The 18,670-nt window shown below is 49.9% G+C and overlaps 2 protein-coding genes across 4 annotated transcripts in view; one reads left to right on the plus strand and one right to left on the minus strand.

Annotated features, from left to right (window-relative positions):
- PHAF1 (phagosome assembly factor 1) overlaps nt 1-12,380 on the plus strand; it is a 28,648-nt gene extending 16,268 nt beyond the window's left edge. For both annotated transcript variants that reach the window (XM_066242397.1, XM_066242399.1), the window contains exons 6-17: nt 1,082-1,161; nt 1,453-1,547; nt 2,205-2,302; nt 2,384-2,496; nt 5,884-6,017; nt 7,902-7,985; nt 9,285-9,367; nt 9,787-9,830; nt 10,355-10,398; nt 10,510-10,568; nt 11,136-11,208; nt 11,927-12,380. In XM_066242397.1, the coding sequence (XP_066098494.1) occupies nt 1,082-1,161; nt 1,453-1,547; nt 2,205-2,302; nt 2,384-2,496; nt 5,884-6,017; nt 7,902-7,985; nt 9,285-9,367; nt 9,787-9,830; nt 10,355-10,398; nt 10,510-10,568; nt 11,136-11,208; nt 11,927-12,013 (994 nt within the window). In that variant the 3' untranslated portion in view covers nt 12,014-12,380. The remainder of the gene's footprint in view (nt 1-1,081; nt 1,162-1,452; nt 1,548-2,204; nt 2,303-2,383; nt 2,497-5,883; nt 6,018-7,901; nt 7,986-9,284; nt 9,368-9,786; nt 9,831-10,354; nt 10,399-10,509; nt 10,569-11,135; nt 11,209-11,926) is intronic.
- A 607-nt stretch (nt 12,381-12,987) lies between these two features.
- On the minus strand, nt 12,988-16,439 carry B3GNT9 (UDP-GlcNAc:betaGal beta-1,3-N-acetylglucosaminyltransferase 9). Of its 2 annotated transcripts, none has more exons than XM_066242401.1 (2): nt 16,095-16,439; nt 12,988-15,503 (listed from the first exon to the last, which is right to left on the minus strand). In XM_066242401.1, the coding sequence occupies exon 2, from the start codon at nt 15,475-15,477 to the stop codon at nt 14,260-14,262; it is 1,218 nt and encodes a 405-aa protein (XP_066098498.1). In that variant the 5' UTR covers nt 15,478-15,503; nt 16,095-16,439; the 3' UTR covers nt 12,988-14,259. The 2 variants fall into 2 exon arrangements, with proteins under 2 accessions (XP_066098498.1, XP_066098497.1); XM_066242400.1 differs by having other exon boundaries at nt 16,065-16,439.
- Nucleotides 16,440-18,670: the final 2,231 nt, after the last annotated feature.

The following is an 18,670-nucleotide window of genomic DNA, read 5'->3' on the forward strand; positions in this document are numbered from 1 at the left end:
CTCTCCTGTGTGCCCTGACCAGAAATCAAATCTGGGATGTTCACTCATTGGGCTGACACTCTACAGCTGAGCCAACTGGCCAGGGCCCCGTCCCCCCCCTCCCTTTTTTAAATTTATTGATTTTAGCCTGAGAGAAAGGGAGGGAGAGAGAGGCAGGAACATCGATCTGTTCCTGTATGTGCCCTGACCAAGGACTGAACCTGCAACCTTTGCATACAGGGACAATGCTCTAACCAACCGAGTTATCCAGCCAGGGCAGCCAGAGCTAAAAATTATTCCTAACCTTTAAGCATTCTTCTTAAAGTCATAAATGCCTTATCTTCATGCTGATCATCTGAAATCATGCCCCTCTTTACTCCCAAGCCTACACCCTAGATGTTTTCCCTTTGCATGGATTCATCTCTCCCCCACCTACTTACCCTGTCACCCAATTCATGTGTCTGTTAAGAAAACAAGCTGCTTTGACCTGACCTGTGGTAGCACTGTGGAAGGTGTCAACCTCTATCTGGAATGCTGAGGTCGCTGGTTTGAAACCCTGGGCTTGCCTGGTCAAGGCACATATGGGAGTTGATGCTTCCAGCTCCTCCCTCCTTCTCTTTCTCTCTTTCTCTTCCCCTTCCTCCCTAAAGTAAATAAATAAAATCTTTAAAAAAAAAAAAAAAGGAAAAGAAAACAAGCTGCCTTCCTGGCTACACCCTTCTTATAATATATTCACCCCTTTTTAAGAAAGTTCCTTTTTCAGGCCAACTACTAGTAGGCATCCTGGTAAAACATAGTAACATTATTTATGCCTGAGGCTACTCTTTATCTAAGTTTGGATGCCATGAGGCTGAGTCTTGATTTATTTCCTTATGAACTATACCTGGTAGCCACAGATGTCTTGGGAGGCCCTCAGGAGAATTGACTTGTTCTGACCTCATTAATTTTCTCTTATTTAGAAGTTCTTTAATTAAACTTTTATTTTGATATAAGTATAGACTCACTCGCCTGTGTTTTAAGAATAACCCTCCTAGCCACCATTTCCAATGATCTGTGAGCCTATCCTGGATGCCTGGTATTAAAGAGTATCTTTGTCTTTCAGTGGAGTACATTTTAACTCTCAGGCCATAGCTCCCACCATTGAGCAGATTGACCAGTCTTTCGGTGCGACCCATCCTGGAGGTAAGCCAAGTCCATCTGATTCCTCTGGTCATCTGTGGCAGCCCATAGTGATAACCTGGGCAAGTGGTACCATCCCAGCCACAGCCCCCTGAAGCCCAGTTCCTATAGAATAAAGGGATTGGTACTTGAGTGTAAAGGAAAGCTCTTCCCCCTTATTTTCAGCCTAGTAGATCAGTCCAGAAATGAGACAAAAGGAAGTTGTTGCCAGTCATTACTCCTTGCCAGGCTGGTTTGTGTTTGCAACTTCTGATGCCTTTCAACCGTGCATTTTTTTTCTCCCCACTTGCGCAGTGTACAACTCTGCTGAGCAGCTCTTCCACCTCAACTTCAGAGGACTGTCTTTCTCTTTTCAGTTAGACTCGTGGACTGAGGCTCCCAAGTATGAGGTTAGCCCTTCTCTTCCCCTGGTATTTCTTACCCAGTGCCCTGGTGATATGGGTCAGCAGGTAGTGCTGTTAAGGAAGACTGGATAGGTACTTTTGTTTTCTTGTCTCTGAGGTCTTCAGGGGCTAAGGGGTGTGTAGACTGGGTAGAGTTGACAGGAAGAACAAAGAAAGGTCAGGTTGGCATTCCCAGGAAGAGGGCACTTCCAACTGAAGAGTAAGGTCAAGCTCACTTTTCAGAGATAAATCCAGTTGTGCCTTGTTTTAAAACTCCTAATCACTAGGCCATTCTTTTTCAATGACCTATAACTTGAGAGTTTATCTTGGATTTTTAGTTATCTATTGCTTTTAACAAAATGTTTCCTTCATCCTTAGGCAGCAACATCCTTAGGATTATGAAATGATAGCTTTCATAAAGCTTACATTTTATTAAAGGAGGCATTCCTGCATTTTTTAAACTGAAGAAAGAAAGAAAAGAAAAACAGTAAAATTAAAAATGACCTTGCATGGTTGGAATGAGTTTATTGACCCAGAGCCAGATTTAACTACTTGCTTTGACCTGGCCAGTTCATGAAGATCATGACTGCTAGGGAAGTGCCAGAGCCTGAGTCACATGGCCTACAGTGTGCCCCTACTAAAACTTTTATCCTGTGTTTGCAGCCCAACTTTGCCCATGGTCTAGCTTCTCTCCAGATACCCCACGGAGCAACTGTGAAACGAATGTACATCTATAGTGGAAACAGCCTACAGGATACCAAGTACGTGTTGGGGAGCGCAAGCTTCATGCTAAGGCCTGGGAGGTAAGGCAAAGCCGGTGCTCATTCTGTGCCTGCCCCCAGGGCTCCTGTGATGCCCCTGAGCTGTTTCCTGGGCAATGTTTATGCTGAGAGTGTAGATGTTCTTCGAGATGGAACTGGACCCTCAGGTTTACGACTTCGACTACTTGCTGCAGGTCAGTTACTGCCTTTGGGGTGGTGGGTTCCCTCTTATGTCCATGTTGAGTCAGTCAAAAGTCCCATATGCTTAGAGATAGTTGGTAGAAGACAAATGATGTGGATGTTTATGGTTAAAGCTTTCATTTAAATTTGTGAGGGGACGGGACATAATCTTAATATTAGCATATTTTAATAAACAACAGTAGCCTCGTTTTGTAGCTTTGTAGCTGCAGTGGTTCCCAGGCTGTTTCCTGGAGATATATGTTGTGTGCTACAAGTACTGTCTGTTTTCCACCTTTTAAGCCGAGTTCCCAGAGTAGGCTGGCAGGAGGGACTTATTAAATTGTGATTTGGCCACACCCTGCTTAGATTTTGCTGGCCTTGAACAAAAAATGAGTTGCTGCCTTCCATAGCCGGCCTCTCTGGGATTCACACCTCATTTGGTGGTTTCTTTTTATTAAGTTTATTGGGGTGACACTGATAAAAAAAAATCATATCATTTTGTGGGTTTTTTTAAATACCTAGCCAATCTCTGGTACTTTGGACCTTGGATTGGGTTAGTAGGACAAGGATCTTCAGCTTGCTTTCATAAAAATGGTCTAGGAGCAAACATAGAAGCTATACCTTCACACAACTCGGTCTAGCCATTGTTTGTTCATAAACTGGGGGCTTGCATCAGTCTCTGGGCTTTGGTTCTTAACTGTTAAGAATCTGATATATAAACTGAACTCCCTTCCCTGAGCAGTTAGACAGTTCACAACCTCCAAGTTAGAAATTTCTTAAAAAGTGATTTTTTTAGCCAAGGCAAAACACCAGCTACTGAATGTTGCGCCTGAGCTATAGTTTTGTTGTAGTTGTTGTTTTCAGTGAGCAGGAGAGACAGATAGTAACATACAGACAGGGAGAGGAGAGAGAAGCATCAACTCATGGTTGCAGCACTTTTGTTGTTCATTGATTGCTTTCTCATATGTACCTTGACCAGGGGGTTCCAGCCAAGCCAGTAACCCCTGCTCAAGCCAATGACCATTGGGTCATTTTTATGATCCCACACTCAAGCTGGTGAGCGCATGCTCAAGCTGGATGACCCCATGCTCACGCTGGTGACCTTGGCATTTCGAGCCTGAGTCCTCAGCATACCAGGCTAACGCTCTATCCACTGTGCCACCTCCTGGTCAAACTGAGCTATAGTTTTGTTTTTGTTTTTGTTTTTAATTTTTCTGAAGCTGGAAAAGGGGAGGCAGTCAGATAGACTCCCACATGCGCCTGACCGGGATTCACCCGGCATGCCCACCAGGGGGCGATGTTCTGCCCTTCTGGGGCGTTGCTCTGTTGCATCCAGAGCCATTCTAGCGCCTGAGGCAGAGGCCACAGAGCCATCCTTAGCGCCTGGGCCATCTTTGCTCCAGTGGAGCCTCGGCTGCGGGAGGGGAAGAGAGAGACAGAGAGGAAGGAGAGGGGGAGGAGTGGAGAAGCAGATGGGCGCTTCTCCTGTGTGCCCTGGCCAGGAATCGAACCCAGGACTCCTGCACACCAGGCCGACACTCTACCGCTGAGCCAACCGGCCAGGGCCCTGAGCTATAGTTTTTGAGAGAGTTGAGATGTGGCAGCATAGTCAAATAATTTAGGATCTGTTTTCTCCAGAGGATCGCTGCTTGAATATCAGGATAGTCAAGGGTAACACAGTTATTCCAGGTGACAGCAGTAGGAGCCTTTTGGAGGTTGAGTGGCTAAGCTAATTCTGACTGCCACCCTGTACAGCAGCACACCTCTAGCAGTCAGTCACATCTCAGTGCTTATGGGGTCAGTGGAGAAAACACTGTTAAGTCAGGGCTTCACTGAGTTATTGCCCAATCCAGTACTCATTTAGAGTTTCCTTTGGCAAGCAGAAGGGTAGCTTGTCTCAACCGACCCATTTTTCCTATCTGTTTCCTTATGGCTACAGTGATGGCTTTTAACAGGGGAAGTCAGTTCAACTGTTTTGGTCTTCGCAGTAATTTATAGGAAGACTCACTCCGAGGAATCAGAAGCTAAAATAATCTCCTAAAACTAAAGGTAATTTTACCTGGCTAGACTTCAGGCAGAAAAATCAAAAGCTCACCTGTGAAAGGTGCCTTCCCTGTAGCCCCATCTAGACATCACAAGTAACTGGTACCTGGAGACTTTGAGTACACAGTCCAGCTTGACAGGACTTGGGTGGCTTTCAGACTTGCCTAAGATGCACAATTTATGCGTAGAAATTAATGTGGACTGTGCTTTTCTCAGGACCTAGTTAATTTAAACACAGCTTTGTCATTCAGTGTATATGTGCTGTGAATAAAGACTTGGGTTAATTGGAGAACTCAGCACCTAGTTATTTCATATTTTGGATTCCTGAAGTCTTCTGTCTGTAATAAATAGGTTGTTATCCATGAAAGAGCTTGGTTAACTCTAAAGCCCTGTGCAGAGTAAGGTGATGGGGTGGTTATTATGGTACAGGAATTGCAGTCCTCCTCAGATTCTTGGCTGCTTTGTTTTTGTTTTTTTTTGTTGGTTGTTTGTTTGTTTGTTTTGGGGGAGTAAGAGGTAAAACACTGTCTTTCCATCCACAGAATGGGGGGGAGATTTTACTGTTTGTATGCCTGTTGCTCTTCCACAACTCGTGTGTGTGTGTGTGTGTGTGTGTGTGTGTGTGTGTGTGTGTTTAGTTAGAGCCATTTCTGAAATTTATTAGACAAATTCAGGGTTTAAAGTTTCTTTCTAAAGAAAAAACTTTTGAAAAATAAGAATTTTTTTATATTACCACTTTACTGGTTTGTCTCTTGACATATTAGAGTGTCTGTCAGGTGTTTGTAGAATTAGGGAGTGAGTTAATGGGTGCCTCACTCTTGGCTCTTTTATAGAGTAATCTTCATTTTCAACCTCTTCCTGGGTGTTAACGTTGAGAAGTACCTCCTAATGTAAAGTACCCTTTATCTTGTCAGGACCTGCACAGTGATAAGGAATAATAGTACCTTATTATATACTTTCATAGCACCAGTGCTGCTGTTTATTGTACCTCGGTTGTGTGATGATGTGATTGGGATCTTCATCACGCCTTAAACTCCCATCTGGGCAGAGACTGCACCTGTTTTGCTCACCATTGTTTCCTCAACATCTAGCGAAGTGTCCTAGGCCTTGGTGGTCAATAGTAAATATTTGGTGAGTGAGTGAATGATGTTTTCAGAATTCCGTGTCATTTTTGTGGAACTAAGTGAGTTTCTGGCATTATTTTGAGGAGATAGTAGTCTTGGTGGTATCTCAAGCCCTGGTGACCTGGTATTTTTGCTTGCTTTGGTCAGTGGCCTCTCGGGGACTCCCAGGGCCCTGGGCTGTAGGGTCTCAGGCCCCGAATGTGAACGGTACTAACTCTTCCTTGTTCTCTGCAGGTTGTGGACCTGGCCTGTTAGCAGATGCCAAGATGCGGGTATTTGAACGTTCAGTCTATTTTGGTGATTCTTGCCAAGATGTTCTTAGCATGCTTGGTTCTCCACACAAGGTCTTCTATAAGTCAGAAGACAAGGTAAGGGAAATGCGTTTTTAAAGTGAATAGGCGGTCTTTTAGGTTTTTTTTGTTTTTTTGTTGTTGTTGTTGTTTTGTATTTTTTCTGAAGCTGGAAATGGGGAGAGACAGCCAGACAGACTCCCGCATGCGCCCAACCGGGATCCACCCGGCACGCCCACCAGGGGCGATGCTCTGCCCACCAGGGGGCGACGCTCTGCCCACCAGGGGGCAATGCTCTGCCTCTCCGGGGCATCGCTCTAGCACCTGGGGCAGAGGCCAAGGAACCATCCCCAGCGCCCGGGCCATCTTTGCTCCAATGGAGCCTTGGCTGTGGGAGGGGAAGAGAGAGACGGGGGTGGGGGTGGGGGGTGGGGGGTGGAGAAGCAAATGGGCGCTTCTCCTATGTGCCCTGGCCGGGAATCGAACCCAGGTACCCCACACGCCAGGCCAACGCTCTACCGCTGAGCCAACCGGCCAGGGCCATAGTTTTTTTAATCATTTGCTTAATACTGAGTAAATATAAACTATTTGCCATTTTCTCATAGAACCTGTTCTGTTAAAGCAGATGGAGAAGTAAATTGAAAGCTCTTTTCTAACTTTTGTTGGATATCAGGGCCCAGTCTGTAGTCAACCACAACTGTCTGGGTTGTTTGGCACCAGTAGCTGGGACTCCCACACTCTTGCCCGCCCAACAGCTTGATGTCATAGAAAAAACGCTGTTTGTAGCCTGACCAGGCAGTGGCACAGTGGATAGAGTGTTGGACTGGGACGTGGAGGACCCAGGTTCGAAACCCTGAGATCACTGGCTTGAGTGTGGGATCATAAACATGACCCCCTTATTGCAAGCTTGAAGCCCAAGGTCACTGGCTTGAGCCCGAGGTCACTTTCTTTTTTTTATTTTTTGTTTTTATTTTATTTTTTTTATTTTTTTTATTTTTTACTTTTTACAGAGACAGAGAGAGAGAGTCAGAGTGAGGGATAGACAGGGACAGACAGACAGGAACGGAGAGATGAGAAGCATCAATCATTAGTTTTTCATTGTGCATTGTGACACCTTAGTTGTTCATTGATTGCTCTCTCATATGTGCCTTGACCATGGCCCTTCAGCAGACCGAGTAACCCCTTGCTTGAGCCAGCGACCTTGGGTCCAAGCTGGTGAGTTTTTGCTCAAACCATATGAGCCTGCGCTCAAGCTGGCAACCTCGGGGTCTCGAACTCGGGTCCTTCCGCATCCCAGTCTGATACTCTATCCACTGCGCCACCGCCTGGTCAGGCCCGAGGTCACTTTCTTGAGCAAGGGTGGGGGGGGGTCACTTGCTGTGCTGTAGTCTCCTGGTCAAGACACATATGAGAAAGCAATCATTAAACAACTAAGGTGCGCAATGAAGAATTGATGCTTCTCATCTCTCCCTTCTTGTCTGTCTGTTCTTATCTATCCCTCTCTCTGACTCTGTTTCTCAAAAAAATAAAAAAGGCCCTGGCCGGTTGGCTCAGCAGTAGAGCATTGGCCCAGCATGTGGAAGTCCCTGGTTCAATTCCCGTCCAGGGAGCATAGGAGAGGTACCTACCCTTTCCCCCTCTCCTTCCTCTCTGTCTCTCTCTTCCCCTCCTGCAGCTAAGGCTCCATTGGAGCAAAGTTGCCCCAGGTGCCCAGAATGGCTTCCTATCCTCCGCCTTAGGCGCTAGAATGGCTCTGGTGGCTCAGATGAGCAGAGCATCACCCCCTGGTGGACATACTGGATGGATCCGAGTCGGGCACATGCGGAGTCTGTCTCTCTTCCTCCCCGCTTCTCACTTCAGAAAAATACAAAAAGAAAAAAACACAATTTGTAGACTTTCATTTAATCTAAGAACTATATTAAGGGGTTTGATCTTAATTTATTGATTTTTTTCCCCCAACAGATGAAAATTCATTCTCCTTCGCCTCATAAGCAAGTTCCATCCAAGTGCAATGACTACTTTTTTAACTACTTCACTCTTGGAGTGGTAAGTTATGATTCCTTAGAACAGCATTTAATTTCTCTGGGGGTGGGCACACCTCTTTGTACACATGCAGCTGCAACTGCGCCTGGCAGCAGGGCACCTAGCCCCAGCTGGCTTTGCTCAGTGTTGTCTTGTATGGCAGACCTTTCCTGCCACCAAGATTACAGAGACACTGGGTTTCCTGGTGTATCTTCTTTTCTGACTGAAACGTGCTCCACAGGAGGAGGCTGTAGGAATCATTCAGGTTAAGATGTTTTGGAAACTGCCCTTTTATAGAGCAAAGGACCCTCTTCTGGAATCACAAAGCTGGGAGATTTAAAAAGCTCAAAAACAGTGGGAGTATGCTAATGTTTTTTAGAAGATCACCTCAGAGATATTATTGTAGCCCTATATGCTTCGGACCTAACTAATGCCCACTATCAGAGCTGACAGTCAAGCTGGTAGATAGATTTACACTGCACCAGTAGGATACATCTCAGAGAGCAGGGCTGACCTGGACCTTGGGTCTTTTTTTTTTTTTTTTTTTTTTTTTGTATTTTTCTGAAGCTGGAAATGGGGAGAGACAGTCAGACAGACTCCCGCACGCGCCCGACCGGGATCCACCCGGCACGCCCATCAAGGGCGACGCTCTGCCCCTCCGGGGCGTCGCTCTGCCGCGACCAGAGCCACTCTAGCGCCTGGGGCAGAGGCCAAGGAGCCATTCCCAGCGCCCGGGCCATCTTTGCTCCAATGGAGCCTTGGCTGTGGGAGGGGAAGAGAGAGACAGAGAGGAAGGAGGGGGGTTGGAGAAGCAAATGGGCGCTTCTCCTATGTGCCCTGGCCTGGCCGGGAATTGAACCCGGGTCCCCCGCACGCCAGGCCGACGCTCTACTGCTGAGCCAACCGGCCAGGACCTGGACCTTGGGTCTTTTAACCTCTGTGCTTTCTAGGGACCAAAGTTCTGAGGCAGCAAAGAAAAGGTAGATTCCAAAGAAGGAGAAAGGAGAGTCTGGGTCTGCTTATGTGGGAAAGACCAAACAGGAGCCAAAATTGTGGGGGAGCAGTAGGGAATCATACCCTTCAGAGTAGGTTGGCTCCTGGAGGGAATGGCACTATTATAAGCTGAACCTCTTTTAGTTTTAAAGCCAGTGCTGACAGGACAGGTTGGGGAAGATGAAGTGATGGATTGGCCCTAATGGGACTTATTGTAGCTGTTGATGGAGGGTGGAGTCAGGGGTAACCTGGGGGTCACAGGAACTTGGAAGGGTCCCTGCCTTGCTTCAGTAACTTTCCCTACTTGAGCTTCCTTGTTTTCTATCACAGGACATCCTCTTTGATGCAAATACTCACAAAGTGAAGAAGTTTGTCCTGCACACCAACTACCCTGGGCATTATAATTTTAACATGTGAGTATACCTATACCTGCTTCTCTTAAAAATCTCATAAAAGAGCTTATGACTTTGGAGTTCACTAATTTATCTACACCTGAATTCTTGCTATTTCATGGGAAGTGAACATTTCCTGAGTTTTTGCTGTTCCTGGTATAGTGTCCGATACCTGACATCTCTTCATTTATACCCATTTTACAAATAGGGAAATAGATTTAGAAATCTTGGTGTCTTATCCAAGGTAATTGGGTCATTAGAACCCATGTCTTTTTTTGTTGTTGAACTCTTAATGTCTAAATCTGGCCTCCCCCCCATGCATGCTATGTCAGGCCCAGTGCCCAGGGCATTGGACAGGTGTGCTTGATTCTGAGATGTGGGGGTGGATTAGGCCTCTCAAGAGGCTTGGCCTTTACCCATCTCCCTTCTCTGTCTCTTAGTTATCACCGTTGTGAGTTCAAGATCCCACTAGCCATAAAGAAAGGTAAGTAGTGAGTATTCTCAGGGCAAGAAAAGACTTTGGGGTTAGCAACTCACAATGAGATGGGACAAGAGATTCAAGTAGAGAGGAGGGAAGTGGGTAGGTTTGTGGATTCTTTGCCCACTTGCTTCTGCCTATAGCCCCAGCTCCTCTAGGCTGAGCTGTTTGTTCTGGGGACTGCGTTATTGGTCTGTTGTCTCAGAGAAGCCTTCTTTTGGTCTTTCCTGTGGCTATGGATTGCTGATTTCTGGAAGGCAGAGTTTCCTGTCTACAGGTGGTCATATAGGTGCTCCCAGCCCAGCCTTGTGATTGTTGTCCACTGCTGATTGGTGCAGCTCCCACCTGACTGACCTCCAGTCAGCCCTTCACTCTCTTCCACTCAGGAACTCTAAAACAGTGAAACAGTCTGCCTATCCTCCCTCCATATTCCAACCCCAGTGTAAAGGGTAGCCAGGTGTGGATTCTGCCTAGGACTGGCCCTCACAGGAGGGCTGGGGCAGCTACCAACCACTCTGTTCTCTTTTCAGAAAATGCAGATGGTCAGACAGAAACATGCACAACCTATAGCAAGGTGAGTTCCTGTTCCCCTCGGATGCAGCCTGCAGGTAAGGTGGGCATGAGCCCACCAACAGTCTGGTGGACATGCCCTGCTAACCCCCTGCTGCCTCTGTCCCCCTTGCAGTGGGACAACATCCAAGAGCTCCTGGGTCACCCTGTAGAGAAACCTGTTGTCCTGCACAGGTGAGTGTGAGAGGTTGCCGTCTCTGACCACCCCATCCAGAAGGCCCAGGGAAGCCTAGCAGTGGGTATTGCTTAGAAATGACAGACACACACTTCTACCTCCACCCTGCACATTAGTATTAGGCCTGCTGTTTTGCATGCTTACCTATACCAGAGAGGTTGCCTACTGGGGTAGCTTCCCTTCCCCCCCCCCCCCCTCCAAGTATGAGGGCCTTTTTACCCCATGTTATTCAGAAAGGAAGGCAGTTTTGACTAACTCTCCTGGGCATTTTTCCCATCAAAGCTGCTATCTGCTGTAGTCCACAGCCCAGTATCCAAAGCCTGTTTGCCTTGCTGCCTGAGGCTCTCTCCCTCCTGACTTCTCACCAGCTCAGTCCAATTCCATAGTAACCCTGTTGGTCTGTGTAGGATTCGGAGCTGCGTGAGGCCTGTTGCAACCTCAAGGATCTCGAAGGCCTGTGTAGAACTTACAAGACCACTTGCCAGTAGCCCCTTGTCCCAAAAGGAAGGGTTTACCTGCCCTGGTGTTGGCCTTTGCCCCTCTAATTCTGGCTTCCCTGGCCTCAGGTCCTCTTCCCCAAACAACACCAACCCATTTGGCTCCACATTCTGCTTTGGTCTTCAGCGGATGATCTTTGAGGTAAGCCCTAGGACTGAGGGGCTAGTGTTCATGGCAGGGATAGGCAAATTATTGAAAGAGATTCAGGATGACCTAACAGCCCTTCTGGGCAGGTTAATCCTTCCCCAACAACTCTGTCTGCTGAGAACCTGGCCTACCCCCAATTTAACAGTGAAGGTTCAGAAATTATGTTGGGGAGATTCAGGGTCATGGAAGCTAAAGCAGTGGTCTTTATCCAATAAAATGAGAGGTAATGGACCCCACATTTATATCTAAAAACACTGTAGCAGGGAAGGGAACCACAGGGCAAGTGGGCCTCATCTCGGGGTATTGTGGCCTTTGAATGCCATGTAAATGCATGTGCTCTGGCGAGTGGCTGTAGAGGCCCTGCTGGCTTGGGAGAATGGTATGCCCTGCTTCCTTTCTGGATGCCATCACTGTCAGCAGGCCCCTAAGAGCTCTAGAATTGGACAAATGGATGTAGTAAGGTTTATGTATCCCATGAGGCACAGGTAGACATGGGCAGAAATGACCCCTAGCTGAAGTGAGGGATATTGAGGGACTGGCCCAACCCTGTGTGCAGTTGTTGCACACATGACCTCCAAGCCTGTGTACTGGAACTTCTTTGGGTCCCTTCTCTGCAGACACAGCCCCGGTGCTGATCCCACTGGTGGTTTCTGTGGTTCTGCTTGCTGGTTCTGTTCCGCTCCCTTGACTTGCTGTCCTCTTCTCACACCAGGTCATGCAGAATAACCACATTGCCTCAGTGACCCTGTATGGCCCCCCCAGGCCTGGTGGCCATCTGAAAACAGCAGAGCTCCCCTAGGGACATCACTACCCATGCCCCCCTCCCCCATGGAACTGTGTGTCGCATCCTTCTCAGCGGGCTTTCATGTACCACCTGTGGGTTTTCTTGGACACCTTGCCAGTGTTGAAGGGCTGTTGTGATGTTCTGAGATGGGGCTTAGGCTGGGTGCTCTGCCATGGGATGAGAGGCCCAGATACCCTCTGTCCGTCCTCAGCCTGTTGGTGCCAACAGGGGACACAGACTGCAAAGAAAAGCACAAATTCTGAGCCTTGATAACTGGACCCAGGAGCTTTCAACTAACACAGGGAGGCAGGGTTATGTCTCCTCTGTCCCACACACAGTGGAAAACTTGGGACTTACTCTGTGGCTGAGGACACAGGCACCCAGGATGAGGACAAGGTCCTGCCTTTGGCCCAACATTGCCACATAACCCTTGCGGCAAGCAGGCAGCATGTCCATAGTCCTTGGTTGCGACTTTTGCACTACATCCACTTTAGTTACTTGATGAGCTGGTTGTGGCCAGGGTAGCCCACCTGCTCTTCCTTGTTCCTTTCTTGCACGCGCTCCTAGCCAGGCCCAGTAGGCACATCCCACTAATTGAAACACAGCTTTCTACCATCCAGGTACATGCCCAGGCCTGGTTCCCATCCTTCTTGGAACCAGCCTTCAAGGTTGCCTGTGCCCCACTGCCCCCACCTGGCTGCGGGGCTGCATGTTTCCATCCTGTTTGCCTCTTTTATTTAATGCCAAAGTTTTAGCCAAAGACATCTTCCTCCTTTTGTTGTGATTCAGCATTCTGTTCTGCACTGTGGGCTGGCTCCCCTGCCCTAACCCTGGGCAGCGTTCGCTGACCGCGCCCATTCATGGTTCAAGGCCTCTGGGGACTCAAGGAGGGCTGGGCTGCTCAGTCTCTTCATGGGTCTTGTTAAGGAAAATAGTGTATGTGCTTTAAAAATATTAACCTTTTGAAAAGAATTGAAAAGAGAAATGTGTAATTTTATCCCATTTTTAATATTTTGGTCTAGCAAATTGTGATACATAGATGACAATTTTGTGAGTTTTTCAAATGTGTGTACAGATTTTTGTAAATATGACTCTTTTGTAATTAATTCATGTACAGCCTCATCCTGTATAGTTTAACAATGAATGTGCAGGGGACCTGCCCTGGGCTCCTATGTGATTCCCTGGACTTGCTGCCAGGCTTGTGTGGCGCTCATGACTTTGTGACTGACTAGTGTCTTCCCATTTGGACTATGGCCTGGCCACAGACACCCTCCCAAACACACACATCCCACTATTGGGGTAGTCAGGACTGTTCTCATCCTCCTGGGATAAGGGAACCTTCCTCATGTCCTGCCCGCAATTCTTCAATAAAGATCTGTGTCCTCAGCAGCGGCTCACCATGTGCCATTGCTGGGATCTTTGTATTAAAATAAGTGTGGGGACATTGAATTCTTTTTTAAGAGTATGGGGAAATGTATAGTGGAGTCATCTTTGGAGAAGTTCCTTGGCTTCTCTGGGAAGGCAATAGAGCCTCCAGTAGGAGATCATCATATAGTAATTGTGTGGATACAAGTGTTTGTGCTGAGAATAGTTGGGAGATGTGGAAAGGCTTTAAGAAGAACCACGTACTTGGTCATCCCTGTGTACCTTGATCCCTGATGTTGCAGCCAAATTCGGGTCCAGAAGGGGGTGGCTTCTAAAAAGGAGATCTAAAGACCCTGACAAGGCTGAAAATACAATTTGGAAGGACAGGCAGGAAGCAAAATGCCTCCTTACAGACTGGATTTTAACAGAATACCTCCTAGTTTGATGAAGACAGAAACCAGGTCACCATACCACCCTGTGGCGTCTAGCCATCAGAAAGACCTGCATGTGTGCATTATCCTAGGAGTTCCAAACCAAAGAGTGTGGTTAGATTCCACTAGCACTTGCCATCCCACCCTCCTTACTTTGTACTAGGAGGACTGACCACGTACCCCTGCATGACAAAGACTGGTATTCCACCTCACCCCTGGATATCTCAAAGGGCTGTCATTAGATGGTTCCAGGTCCACTCGCATTAGGCAGACAGGAGCCAAGCTCAATCTTCATTCCCTAGGACCTGGAGGAAGCAGATACCTGACACTCTGGAGCTGGTTCTTGAACTGCCCTTTTGGGGGGAGGAACCACATACACCAAGATAATCCGCCTAGAGAACCCCCTTTCAAACTCCCACTACATCTTAAGTCTGAATGCGGTGAACTTAGGGCTGTGTTAAGTTACTAAGGGCCCCACTGGAAGGGGCCAGTGGCGACAGGCAGTGGCCGGGCACAGGCTGGCCTATGGGGGCCATGCAGCAAGTGCCACATAAGCCAGATGTCAGCAGCTGATAGTCCATGTACTACAACCAGCTCACGGTAAAAGCAGGGGTCGAAGGTGCGCAGGTGTGGCGCAGCTGAAGGCTGGGGGATGCCAAAAGTGCGAAACGCAGGGTGAGGCTCAGGCGTGAGCCGCAGGCGCTGCAGACACATACCCAGAAAGACATCGTCGATGGGGAAGAGCTCTACCTGTGCACAGGCGCCAGACAGGCGGCGCAGCGTGGCCCCCGAAATCACGAAGCCGCCGCCGCCTGCGTAAGCCGGGTAGGCAGGCAGGCCGTACACAGCCTCAGGGATGTAATATTTGCTGGCTGGTTCCCGGATTGGCCGCGCCTGTACGATCACGTCGCCTGCAAGCATGTCCTGCGCTGGATCCCGTGCCGCCAGAAACTCTAGCAGGTTTTCCACATGCACGAATACGTCGGCATCGCCCTTAAAGACGAAGCGCACGTCTGGGCAGTAGGCTGAGGCCCAGGCCAGAAAGTGGATCTCCTTGAGCGTTAGGTTGAAGAAAGTGTCGTCGAAGGCCCAGAGCAGGATGTCCGCATAGGTGCGGCTCTCAGCATGCAGCAGGGCGTGCCAGTGCGTTTGCATGCCCGCCCCCCGCGCTCCCTTCGCTTCTGCCTCACCTAAACCCACACCCCTGGGCATGCCAAGCAAGAACACGCGGCGCACGAGCGCCCCCTGCACGCGACCCTCGGCACCCCATGTTTGGCGCACTGCTTGGCGCCGCTCCAAGTCCGCAGCCACTGACTTGACAGCGATGAGCAGGTCGGGTCCTGTGCCGCGTGCGCCATCGCCTAGGCACTTGTGTGGCTGGTTAATGAGCAGGGGAAAGCGTCGCTGGTCCTTGGCGCGCAGGTATCGGACAAAGTCAAAGGGTCCTGTAGGTGTGGGCGGTTCTGGCGTATCCTCTTCATAGGCCAGCAGGGCAGCTCCTGCATCCGGTGCCTGAAATACACGGAGCCGGGGGGTGGGCTCCGGCGCTGCCCTCCCTTGCGCTCGCTGTGAGTTAGTTGTAGGGGCCGTTCCATCGCGCTGCGCGTAGAGCAGGAGGCCGAGGGCTGCGCCTAGGAGTAGTGTGAGCGACGCGTCCCCACGTAGGTGCAGCCTCCGCCTCATGTCTGTGTGGCTAGTGCCCGCGCCCCCTGTGTAAAAACTCTGTCAGGGCTCCGGGCCTCGTCCTCCCCAAGGCAGTGGGCGGGAGCCCCCTGCCTGGGGTCTCCAACTACCCACAGTACATCCCCCTCCTGTTCCCTTCTATTCTGAGCTCTATCACACACACACCCATCGGGATGGGCGCTTGAAAGGACAAGAAGTCCATGTAGGCCTGACCTGTGGTGGCGCAGTGGATAAAGCGTCGACCTGGAAATGCTGAGGTCGCCGGTTCGAAACCCTGGGCTTGCCTGGTCAAGGCACATATGGGAGTTGATGCTTCCAGCTCCTCCCCCCTTCTCTCTCTCTCTCTCTTTCTCTCTCCTCTCCCTCTCTCTCCTTTCTATAAATGAATAAATAAAATAAAATAAATTAAAAAATATTAAAAAACTTAAAAAAAAAAAAAGTCCATGTAGCCAAATCCCACCCCCTCAGCTTCGGCCCAGGACTGTGCTCCAAGGCCGGAGCAGGGAAACGCAGAGCCTCACTCAGCCCCACACCCCGCCTGTCTTCCCAATGCTGAAGCCAGATCCCTTTTACCCCTCTCTACCCACCACGTCAGTCCTTGGGATCCCGACACTCACGTTCAGCCCTTGGGAGCTCCGCGGCCCCGGACGCCGGGGCTTCCGGGGCTCAGCGCAGGGTCCCAAGGGCGGCCATGGCCAGGCCTGAGCCAAATGCAGCGTTGGCAGGAAGGGGGGTCAGGGACGCTGCCACGTGACCCTCCAGCTGTGCGCGCCCGGACAGCTGGAGCTCAGCTCCACCCCAGCGCCGCTGGGAGTGCTGTCTCCGAGTGGAGACGGATGTCTGAGAAGAAACCTAACCGGCACTTTTTCCTGGGAATTCCTGGAGAGGTGGGTTCTGGTCTCGATACAGTTCCAAGCTCCCCCAACCCACTTTTCAGGGGGCAAGGGCAGGAAGAAGCAATCTCTCTGGTTAGTCTTTCCACCCCACCCCGGATTCTCTGGAGTGAGGCAGGGTCTGGGCTGGCAGGGTGTGGAAGTGTTGCTGGCAACCTGGTCCTAAATCACTGGGGCCCAGGGTCCTATCATCGACCTGGCCACTATCCCAGCCCATTCTTGGAAGTGTCTTTCTTCAGCTTAGGAGGAACTCTGGTTCCACCAGGCAGGGTCCATAAACTGCTCCTGGGACACATGGCTGCCTTCCTACTCTGACCCCTAGCAAAAGCACACATGTACCAAGACAAGTCATTCAATTCTCATTAACAACCCTGTCATCAGTTCTTACTGCTTATGCCAAGATGGGGACACTGCCACTCGGGGAGCTAAGTGACTTGCCCAGGAGCATAAAGGCAGAAGGTAAGAGCACTGCCCAGGTCTTCTGGAATTCGGTCCAGAACCCTTTCCTCTGTTGTCCCTCACTGCTCTCCCCATCCACCCACTGGGACACAGGAGAGAGGGCCAACCCTGTTTTTTATCATCTGTTAATTTATTTTCCCACCTGTTAATTTCACAGGTGAGCACTTCAGTCTGTATTTCCCTGTTCTGTGTACCCTGGTCCCTAGTGCCCCAGACCAGCATAGCCTCCTGCTGGTAGAAATAACCAAGCCTGGGCCACTGCAGGCCGGATGGCGGACTTCTGAAGTAAGCCAGTGAGCACAGGGTTTGATCTGGGATGCTTATGGGCAGAGGTGCTCTGGAGACTGAGTGTCCCATCCTTGCCTAATTCTGCCAGCTCCGTCTTTCTGGAACTCAGTCTCCAAGTCCCAACATGTGCAGTGGGGCCGGGAGATGACAGCCCCCACCCCATCCTGCCCAAGAGTTTGAGGACAGGCTATGGAAACCAGCGCTGCTCTCCAGCGCCGCCTTCTTTTCAGGGCCAAGCCTTCTGACAACTTCCCACTAATGTTCTCCCTTAAAAATCCCCCCCCCCAGCCCTGGCCGGTTGGCTCAGCGGTAGAGCGTCGGCCTGGCGTGCGGGGGACCTGGGTTCGATTCCCGGCCAGGGCACATAGGAGAAGTGCTCATTTGCTTCTCCACCCCCCCCTCCTTCCTCTCTGTCTCTCTCTTCCCCTCCCGCAGCCAAGGCTCCATTGGAGCAGGGTTGGCCTGGACGCTGGGGATGGCTCCTTGGCCTCTCCCCCAAGCGCGAGTGGCTCTGGTCTCAGTGGCTCTGGTCTCAGCAGAGCAACGCCCCGGAGGGGCAGAGCATCGCCCCCTGGTGGGCGTGCCGGGTGGATCCCGGTCTGGCGCATGCAGGAGTCTGTCTCTCCCCGTTTCCGGCTTCAGAAAAATAAAAAAAAAAAAAAAAAAAAATCCTCCCCCCCCCCCCCCGCCTGACCTGTGGTGGCGCAGTGGATAAAGCGTTGACCTGGAAATGCTGAGGTCACCGGTTCGAAACCCTGGGTTTGCCTGGTCAAGGCACATATGGGAGTTGATGCTTCCAAGCTCCTCCCCTTCTCTCTCTCTGTCCTCTCTCTGTCCTCTCTCTGTCTCTCCCTCTCCTCTCTAAAATGAATAAATAAATAAACTAAAAAAAAAATTCAACCCCTCCCCCAGCCCTGGCCGGTTGGCTCAGTGGTAGAGGGTTAGCCCAGTGTGTGGAAGTCCCGGGTTCGATACCCGGCCAGGGCACACAAGACAAGTGCCCATCTGCTTCTCCACCCTTCCCTTCCCCCTCTCCTTTCTCTCTATTTCTTTCCTCCCACAGCCAAAGCTCCATTGGAGCAAAGTTGTCCAGGGTGCTGAGGATGGCTCCATGGCCTCCACCTCAGGTGCTAGAATGGCTCCCATTGCAATGGAACAATGGGCATGCCAGGTGGATCCCGGTTGGGAGTCCTCTGCCTGCCTCACCCCCTCCCCCTTCTCACTTTGGAAAAATACCAAAAAAAGAAAAAAAGCAAACCCTCCTGAGCCTCACTCTCCTTTTCAAACCTCCCAGGATTCTGCTATTCTGGTTTTCTCCACTGCCTCATCTCCCACCCCTCCGTGGCCTCGCTTGAGGCTGTACCCACCATGTCCCAGAAATATTCCCCAGCAAACACTCCTTCACCTTGACTGATCTACAGCCTCCATCACAGCAGGTGGGTATTCCCTTGGTTCCCAAATCTCCAGTTTTCCTCCTTCTTCTATGAGCTGCTCTTTTTCTGGACCTCCCCCTGGGAAACCCTACCCACTCATACCTGTCCCTTTGTGAATCT

Source organism: Saccopteryx bilineata, chromosome 9, assembly GCF_036850765.1.
Source record: "Saccopteryx bilineata isolate mSacBil1 chromosome 9, mSacBil1_pri_phased_curated, whole genome shotgun sequence".
Taxonomy (NCBI): Eukaryota; Metazoa; Chordata; class Mammalia; order Chiroptera; family Emballonuridae; genus Saccopteryx; species Saccopteryx bilineata.

Bases quoted from the DNA above. Each gene is read 5' to 3' on its own strand.
- B3GNT9 (XM_066242401.1), bottom strand. From the start codon at position 15,477: ATGAGGCGGAGGCTGCACCTACGTGGGGACGCGTCGCTCACACTACTC.